The sequence below is a fragment of the Limulus polyphemus genome, unplaced genomic scaffold (genome assembly GCF_000517525.1).
Source record: "Limulus polyphemus unplaced genomic scaffold, Limulus_polyphemus-2.1.2 Scaffold1629, whole genome shotgun sequence".
In the NCBI taxonomy this organism is placed as follows: Eukaryota; Metazoa; Arthropoda; class Merostomata; order Xiphosura; family Limulidae; genus Limulus; species Limulus polyphemus.
Genome location: NW_013667239.1, coordinates 111,989 through 122,019, shown reverse-complemented (window position 1 = coordinate 122,019; position 10,031 = coordinate 111,989). Strand labels below are relative to the sequence as shown.

The 10,031-nt window shown below is 34.1% G+C and overlaps 1 protein-coding gene across 1 annotated transcript in view; it reads left to right on the top strand.

Moving 5' to 3' along the window:
* LOC111087003 (DNA-binding protein RFX6-like) overlaps positions 1-10,031 on the top strand; it is a 77,850-nt gene that overhangs the window by 66,207 nt on the left and 1,612 nt on the right. The window contains exon 14 of the mRNA XM_022392053.1: positions 7,905-7,963. Coding sequence (XP_022247761.1) covers positions 7,905-7,963 — 59 coding nt within the window. The remainder of the gene's footprint in view (positions 1-7,904; positions 7,964-10,031) is intronic.

Below are 10,031 nucleotides of genomic sequence, written 5' to 3'. Positions count from 1 at the left end.
GATAGTCTGAGCCGTTTAGGCGCTAGCCCCGCTAACGTGATCAGGTAGATAGGTAGTAAACGAAAAAGTTAATATTTTATAATTTTTTTAATTGTTATACCGGAAGCGTTATCGACCTTTTTATGGTATTGTTACGTCTCCGTTTGTTAATTGATTTTCCGTAACTTCGTTCCGACGAAACTTTAGCGACACAAGTCCTTACTTAATAAAACTGGTTTATTCTTTCCGAATACAACTTTACGATACACTTATTTTCAACAGTCGCGCTATAACAAACGCTATAACAACGAACGTTAACTTCAACAATACTTTCTGACTGCAGTTCAATTACTCACTACCTACACACTTTATCACGTCACGCCGTGACCATCTTATATATACCAGTACACCCCCAATCTAGCAAATGCTAGAGCACTCCCGAAGGAATGGGATAGTTCTAGAAAACGGGTCACTAGTCACGTGACCTCGCTGACGCAACACTGCCCCTCCTTAGTATTGTTCGTCCCGAACAATAATCACATACAATAAACCAATAACAATTAACAATAACTTAATTAAATGTACAGAATTACAATTCAAAAAAGTCTCTTAATTAAATGTACAGAATTACAATTCAAAAAAGTCTCTTAATTTTACGGGACGTATCTTCTTCCGTACTGGTCTCCGTCTCGTTGGCTTCTGCTTCATGTGAGGTTCATCTGCTGCATCAGTAAATGTCCTATCATCGGTAACAGTCACATCAGTGGTAGTAACTTCATCAAGAGCTTCATCGTTTCCCTTCTCAAAACTAAGTAAAGTTTCTTCTTCGACGTTGGCTTTTTCAGGTGACACCTCTTCAGCAGCGTCATTTGTTCTGTTGTCCACTTCGTCCCAACTGAAATGTCCTGGACCATGATAACACCAAAGCCTGTTGGCATGCACCACCTTTGGCTCACCTCACCGACCACATTTTATTTGGAAAGTCACGTCTGAGAGACAATCCACTATGTCATATGGGCCTTCCCATGGAGAAGACAACTTAGGAATGCACTTGATGGTGAATATCATCCATCCACTAAATATGAATCAATTTAAAATTGATTAAATAATCAGGAAATTGGTTGTTACTTTTTCTAGAATGCTTATTTCAGCAGGAGAAACTTACAACAAAGATAGATTTGAAATATGTCCCTTGGTGGTACAAAAGTAAGTTTATGGACTTGTAACACTAAAATCTGGGGTTCGATTTCCGACGGTGGACATGTCAGATAGCCAAATGTCGCTTTGCTCTGAAACAAACAAAAATTTCAACTACAGATTAGAAGTAATGTTATCCTTCTTAAACTGGGAGAATTTGGGAGTTCAGAAGAAAACATATCACAGACTTTTCACGATATGTCAGTAATATTTCGGATAAATGCCAACTTTTAGTTATTTTCTTTTCTTTCTCTACTCCATACTTGCCTATTACACATGGGCAGTGCTCGTCCAAAGGGGTCCTACGAGGGAATAGTTTTGTGCCCTCCTTACCTACACCCTAAAATTACTAATTGCATTATTTTCACATACTAGAAAATATACCAACAACACACACCAATATACTTGTTAAAAAGTCATTTCTACTCGCATACTAATACCGTTGCGCCAGCATCTTTCTCAAATCATGCGCAAGGTGTCTACTGCACTTAGCAACCAATCAACATATGCCGCAGCACCTGTGCCTGACTAAGAAGTGTATTGTTGCAATTTTTCAACATTCGTCTGTTACTGAATGATGTATTTTTGGATCGCATTCATTGAAGACGTTACTTTCTCATATGAGTGCAATACTTAAAACAGGCAAAATCTAAAGTTCAGATGAAAATAATAATTCCCCGTGAATTGGGAGTCCCTTGAGTTGTTAGACACCTAAGCAGTGGCTTGGTCTGCTTATGCCTAGTGCCACCACTGCTGCTACATGCATAAATAAATATGGTACTGCTAGCTGACGTACGAAGTACTTCGTATTATTTATGCAGATAACATGATTGATTTTGCACTGTAATAAATAATATGTTCTCATATAACTTAAAATATGCATGGACATGAATATATTTTTAATTTATCACCGCAAATGATAAGGAGCCTTAAGATATATCTTCACGAGCTACAATAAAGTATTTATATACATACAATTTTATTATTATCTCTCGCATGCAATCATTGTTACTTATAAGATAGCAAGATAAATTGGTTCTTTCTGCTTTACCAAATATAATGGCTAGGATTTGTATGGAATGATAAATGACTTGTTTTTATAATTACGTATTTGTACGGAAAATGCTGTAGTATTTCGAAAAAGATAAGAAAAATATCGGCGTACATGAACTGCAAAAACATGATATGAGCTATGACAAATGAAATTCTAAAATATCGTCTGAAAAATGTTGCTATATCAAGAAGGGTTTTAAGTGGTCTTTAATTTTTTTGTTGATCAAGCAGTCATGGAACTGGATGTGTAGGTGAAGTTGCAGCTTCAAAGGACAACGGCATTTGTGGTTTAGGAACAGCCTATAATTCGAAAGTTTCAGGTATTCACTCTCTTTTAGATCTTGTATATCTATTAACCTGTTTATCTGATAACATACACTACATTTTTGTGAAATTGTATAACTGACACTGCAAAATTCACTTTCGTTAACTTATAGTTACTATTTTAATTTCAAATACGACGATTATAGGAAGATGACAAAATAAATAGTCACACAATTCAACAATAGCTAGTGAGATTATCAGTTTTATAGTTATTGTTGTTTTCTGAAGCCTTTCTTTAACTTTAAACTTTATCATATTATTTTTCTTAAGTTTATTTGTTACACAAAGTGACATACAGTTTTATTTTCGTACCTTGTGATTTTTTTTTTCGAATATTGTATCAAGTAATATTTCATTGAGCTTCCAGTGGCATTAAGAACGTATGTTAGGAGATTCGCACCTTAATATAACCAGACTAAATTATTTAAGTATACGAATGTTAGACTATCCTTACATGACCGATTTAATTGAAGCGAACTCGATAGGACATGAACATCACCTAGTCGATATCTACAGCGCCTCCTGGGGGCCAACAGATGATGGAAAACCCGTTGATGGACCAAGAAACGCTACCATGCAAGCTTTTGTACAAGGAGTAAACAAAGTAAGACATGAAAAAAAAATCACAGTAAGTTATACTTCAAAGAAGAGATAAATACATCAGGTCAAATAATGAATTGATCTTAAATTTTATCGGTCTTGGGGAGGAACCATAAAGAAGAGAAGAATAAATAACTAATTAGTATTTATTGCTAAATAAGGCTTGGTTAATACTGTTTTATTCATACTGATATGCAAGTTTGATAAATCTAATAGAACACTATCGATCAAATTATTATTTAGATAATAATAATAACAACATAAGTCATATAGCCTAATATTAGAAATATGTATTGTTACGTCTCCGTTCGTTAATTTAATTTTCCGTAAATTCTTTCCGACTAAACTTTAGCGACACAAGTCCTTTCTTAAATAAAACTGGTTTATTCTTTCCGAATACAACTTTACGATACACTTAATTTCAACAGTCGCGCTATAACAAACGTCTCACGAGCTCGACTTCAACAATACTCCGTTCAACTACACACTCTCTGACTGCAGTTCAATTACTCATTACCTTGTTGTTCCATCACGTTGTGACCGTCTTATATATATACAAGACTAACACATATCTAGTAAATGCTAGGGCATTCTTGAAGGAACAGGATATTTCTAGAAAACGTAGCGTGATACTAGTCACGTGACCTCGCTGACGCAACAATATGTTAATTTTGAACATTTCATTGCACTCTATGTTGATGATACTAGCTAGATTCAGTAGTGATATAGTAGAGAAAATGTAAAATAAAATATAAAAATTTTTCTTAAAAAACTTTTGATATTCATTTATAAGGTTCTAGAGATTATGCAAATGAAATGTGAAACTGTAAGATAAAAAATGGTAATTTTATACATATAAAAATCACCTTGCAGGTGAACTATTCAGAGTCTGAATGCAAATAGCTACATTAAATAAAGAATCTTTTATTAAAAATATTAGAAAAAAATCAAAATTGAATATTTTATTTTTCTGAAACGACATGTTTTTTTTTAGAAAAATTATTGTCAAATTTAATCCACTAGTTTTATCTTTGGAACGTAATATAAAGATTGCGACGTTACGTGCTACAGTGCATAGCACGTTGTTGGGAAGGGGTTAACTTAAAAGGATCATCAGTATAAGGTGTTTTTCAGATGCTTTTGAAGGTTGCTTCTTTTTATCCCTCACACCAGTCCCTCTTCAGTGTGGGATTCTAACTATATATATGAGAAGAGGTAATGTACCGTATCGAAAGTTATAGTTTTCCTATACTGAAAATATATTTGTGATAGGTATTTACCTCCTATCACAATTCCCACCTGTCCTCCCCACTGAAAACTGGTGCTTCCTTTTCTGACTAAACTCGAAGTGATAGTACCGTAGAATAGAAAAGAGGGAGTCACATGTATCAGGATGGTGTGTGACACTCCTATTGGGAGGGTTGTCTCATGATAATTTGCATGCCAGATACAGTTGAACCTCGATAATCGTGGGGTAACTTATACAAAGGTAACATAGTATAATATTCTAAGGTGCCTTGATTTCCATTGATGAGTCAGGTTGGAGCCCCAAAATAACAGGAGCTTTCGACAGAAAATATGTTATGGAGTGAATCTGTATTTTCTAATCTTGACTGAGTTTGAAGCAAAGAAGAGACTTGATATGAGTTAAATGCAGTGAAACAGTCTGTATTCACACAGGTCTTTGAAAAAGATGTCATGAACCATTTCATCATCAACAAAAGTCTAATATCCAGGAGAGGACTTCTTCTACATCTAGCAGCTTTCTCTGACAGCCATCTATCTAGCTTCAGTGTCTAACTTCTTCAATATTTATTTACCACTCAAAGCAATCAAAGGTACCTTTACTGAAGAGCTCTGTGGTGTATCACAGATCTTTCTGTAAATCTGTATACTTCTTGTTCCAAACTGAGAAAAAATGGCACTATGTACATAAAATAAAAATGCCATCATTCTCTGGGCTTGTGTGCTGATTGAAGGAACTGTGAGGAAGTTTCCCATAGCAAGAATAAAAGTAGACACTCCATAATACATGTGTATGAGGCCATTTGTATAAAAGCACCCATCTATGACTTGGGGATTGGAAATATACCAGACAGCAGAAGTTTGAAGGAACCAGACAGAAGCATCTGCAATCACCACTAGAAAAGAAGAGCAAACCACTGCAATCTTGAAAGGTGACACCCCAAATGTATGTTTACGGGAACTGAAGGAAGTACAGAAGAAAGACCCTTCACAGCAGAAACTTTGGGACAGTGTCAGGAAGGAGGTGAAGCACAAGATCAAAGGGAAGAGGACCTACAAAATAAAAGATCAAAAAGGAGTAATGTACCAGATCTAGCAAAGCAGTTCTACTGGGGAAGCTTAAGACATCAAAGGCAGTCTAAAGTACTTTTATGACAAGAAGGCCAAGGATCAACATTTCAAGGTCAGACAAAAGATCTTGGTTCTGCTACCTATGGATGACAATAAATTCATCCTGCAGTGCAAAGGATCTTTTGAGTTGCATGAAATGGTCAACAGAATGGACTATAAGGTGAAAGTGGATGGGAAGACAAAAATTTACCACATCAATCTGTTGAAGAGGTACTTTGAGAGGAAAGAGGACCTAACTGGTGCAGCTGTTGAGGCACAAATGATATGGCTGTCATAGATGCAGAACCAGAAGACAGTGACTTTGTCATAGACGACTAAGACCTAAGACCACTAGGTGGAGATGATACATACAAGGCCATCAATTTAAGTGAAGAACTGACTGGCAAACAGAAAATACACCTACAAGAGCTACTGTGCCTGTACATAGATGTCTTCACAGATAAACCAGGCAAGACAAACCTTGTGCAACACAATATCAAGACTACAACCAGCGATCCTGTCAAGGTGAAGCCCTACGAGATGTCCTATGCATTGAGAGGCCAACAAGGGAACTGCAAATGTTGGTGCAGAACATATGAAGAGATTTTGTGTATGAACTGTAAACAGTCTTTGCATATAGTGTAAAACCATATTGTAAATATTCTTCTTGAAGAGGGGCTTATTGTTAGATATACACGAATGTTTCATTTAAATTTAATACAAGAGTATAATTTAGATAGTTATAAAGCATGAGTCTTAAATTTAGTACTTTTCGAAGTGATAATTTATTGCAGGTTTGCTTACTTAATTTTTTACAAATCATTTGTTGTGTAGTTCAATTGCTGTGAACTGATGTCATGTTACTCAAACCTTCGAAAATTTTCTCATTGCTTTAAGTGTGTATTGTTACATCATAATGTCTAGTAGTTAGTACAAAGTTGTAGGCCTCAGTTGGGCAATATGTATATATAGGTGACCAAGTTAGTGCAAGTAAGTAAGGAAGTTAGTGAAAGTGACAATAAAAGTGAAGTTAGACTGCGTGTTAATTAGCCATAATGGGTGATTACTAAAGTGAGTTTCACAGCTTGTATAGTAATAACAGAAATAGTTCAGAATAATTTGTCTTGTCAAAGGGTGTTCTAAGGTAATTGAACCACCTATGTGGATTTTTACAAAAAGGAGACAAATATTTAAAGCTCTGGATACAACTACGATAACCAGTGCTGTAACAAAATTTTGTAAATGCGTTTATCTTGTTTTGAATGTATTATTTGAAAAGAAGTGGATTGTGTGCTATCCATTTATTCTGTAAAGAATCTGGCCCTATAAAACTTGATAAGAATCTAATATGACTGGAACTACATTGTCACTGTTTTTTTATGTACAGTATTGTTGCGTCAGCGTGTCACATGACTACTGTGGCGCCCTCTAGTTTCTAGAACTATCTTGTTTCTTCATGAATGCTCTAGTATTTACTAGATGGGGTAGGCGGGTATATATATAAGAGGGGACAACGTGACGTGGGTAATGTAATGTGTGTATAGACAGTGAGTAATTGAACTGCAGTCAGAGAGCACGAGAGACGTTACAGCGTTTGTTTAGCGCGATTGTTGAAGTTGAGTGTATCGGTAAAGTTGTATTCGGAAAGAATAAACCAGTTTTATTAAGTAAATACTTGTTCGCTAAAGTTTCATCGGAACGAAGTTACGGGAAGTTAATTAACAAACGGAGACGTAACAGTATTATAGCACATGCCCATGACCTGATGATTTCTTGCTGATTTTCACCACCCTCCCATTGTTCATCTATGCAACCTTACAAAGATATAGTTAATTCACTTGATATTTTTGTTTGCAGCATGGCTGTTTGTATTCTATGGTCTTTAATGATATAAAGGTATATTTATACATCAGAGTTATTTAGATATAACGTTAAAGAGGTGGTTGAAATTTGTGCTTTTATAAGCACTTATTTATTTATTGACATGATGTATATTATGAAATCATTAATCTCAATGATAAAACTAACAAATTGTTTTACTAACTGCTTTCTTATCGGTTCATTTAGCGCATTAATCTTACCCTGAGGGCTAAAGTAATTATTTTCTTCCACTGTACCATTTGTTCTCCAAGAAATTAGTAATTTAAAAGGTAGTACACAAGTCTAACATACTAAAATAATATTCTATACTTTCTGAAAAGTATAATATTAATAATAAGTTACTCTTGTCCTATTACAAATTACTGTGTGTCATGAAGTAATTTATTTAAAGGAGAAGGAGAAGTGACTAGATTATCTTTTTTAGAATGTTGCACTCTTATGTTCTTAATTTAAGATTTAAGTTTTTCAACATTTCTATTATAACTGGTTAATGATAGTGAGTTTTACTTTTTCAGTTTTCCATGAATTTTTACGAACTATGAAGAGACAGTTATGTTTCATACATTTGGCTCAGGTAAGTACTATATTTCAAGAGTGCTAGATTTGAGTCATCATAACAAAACAGAAGGTGAATTAAGGCAAAAAAACAATAAATTCTTCAAATATACTCTCAAAAATAGTAACTAATGGAACACTGATAAAGGCACAAAAGAGTTATGATAAAATTAATAAATTTTAGTGTTTGCTTTTAAAACAAAAGTACATGACAATGGCTATCTACTCTGTAATTTTAATGCTTAAATGCATTCACACCTGTGCTCCTCAATAAACTTTGTATGAAATGTTCTTTATTCTAAAAGTATTGAGTTTGCAAAAACGTTTATTGTTTTATCACCACATCAGCAAAGTTTGAACACCTGTAACTGGTAATACAGTAACGTTTAGCCAGTTGCAAAGATATGGTGATCACATACACTTGCATTGATAGCCTTTTCAAAATACAAGGTATCACTCAGAACTAGAAATATGATTGAGAGAAACATTTTTATGACTTTATGCTTAAATACAAATTTATGAAGGATGATTATAAACATTTAGAAAAGTTCACAAACATTTGTCAGAATCAACTGAACAAAATGTAGAGCATTCTCTGAAACATTTGTAATAATCAACTGAACAAAATGTAGAGCATTCTCTGAAACAGTTGTCAGAATCAACTGAACAAAAGGTAGAAAATTCTCTGAAACATTTGTCAGAATCAACTGAACAAAAGATAGAGCATTCTCTGAAGCATTTGTAATAATCAACTGAACAAAAGGTAGAGCATTCTCTGAAACATTTGTCAGAATCAACTGAACGAAAGGTAGAGCATTCTCTGAAATCAGGTGATGTTCAATAGCATTTTCTTGCTTATTGTGCAAACCTAAAGTTTTTGATTTTCTGAAAGATTACTGCTGTAGAGTAAGGTAGAAGTTATTATGGTTATTATGTTCTTCCAAATTCACCATATAAAACATGTTGCAAAAAAAAAAAAGAAATTGGCATACAATAGGGAAAAGCACTATCAAAATTTATGAAGATTTGTCTTTTCTTTTTTTTTTTGGTTTGAATTTTGAGCAAAGCTACACTAGGGCTATCTGCATAAGCAGTCCTTAATTTAGCAGTGAAAGACTAGAGGGAAGGCAGCTAGTCCTCACCACCCACTGCCAACTCTTGGGCTACTCTTTTACCAACATATAGTGGGATTGACTGTCATATTATAATGCCTCCATGGCTGAAAGAGGAAGCATGTTTGGTAGGATGGGGATTCGAGCCCGTGACCTACAGGTGGCAAGTCAAGTACCCTAACCACCTAGGTATGTTAGGCCATTGAAAAATTGTCAGCCTATATAAAAAAAACTCCAATACTTGAAAAAATGTATATAAAAAAGAAAAGAAGAATACTTTAGTATTACCAAAGTATATCTGTGACTGTACATTACCATAGAAAGGCTTTATCTCAAACAAAGTGAAAAACATACACACAATAAGCAATAAAACTAAACAGATATAAATTGTCAAACATACTTAAGAAAACATAAAATGTATATAAAAAAAAGAAGCGTTCTTTAGTATTACCAAAGTATATCTGTGACTGTACATTACCATAGAAAGGCTTTATCTCAAACAAAGTGAAAAACATACACACACAATAAGCAATAAAACTAACCAGATATGAATTGTCAAACATACTTAAGAAAACATAAAATGCATGAAAAGATGCATAATAAAATTTGTGAAGGGGAAGGTCAGAAGACGAAACTTTATTTTTTAAGATTTTTTTAACATAGCATATGTGCAGTTCAGTTAGCAAAAACTTAAAATTCTCTAACCAAAAGATTATAAATGTTAAGTGAATGTGTAATAGGGTATTTAAGATATTTTCAAATAAATTAATGTTACAGATTTTTTGAACCACCTGCCTAAATAGTTACTGATTTCTTCTCTTAACAGTTGTGCAAACTTGAATAGAGTTCTTTAAACAAATGTTTAAACAAGTCTGTTCAACTATTTATCAGTTGCCTAGTGTTGGCTAAAAATATGAAGAGTTAAACTGTGGCGGAATGCTACAAGTTCTTCAAATACCTATAGAATGATAGGTT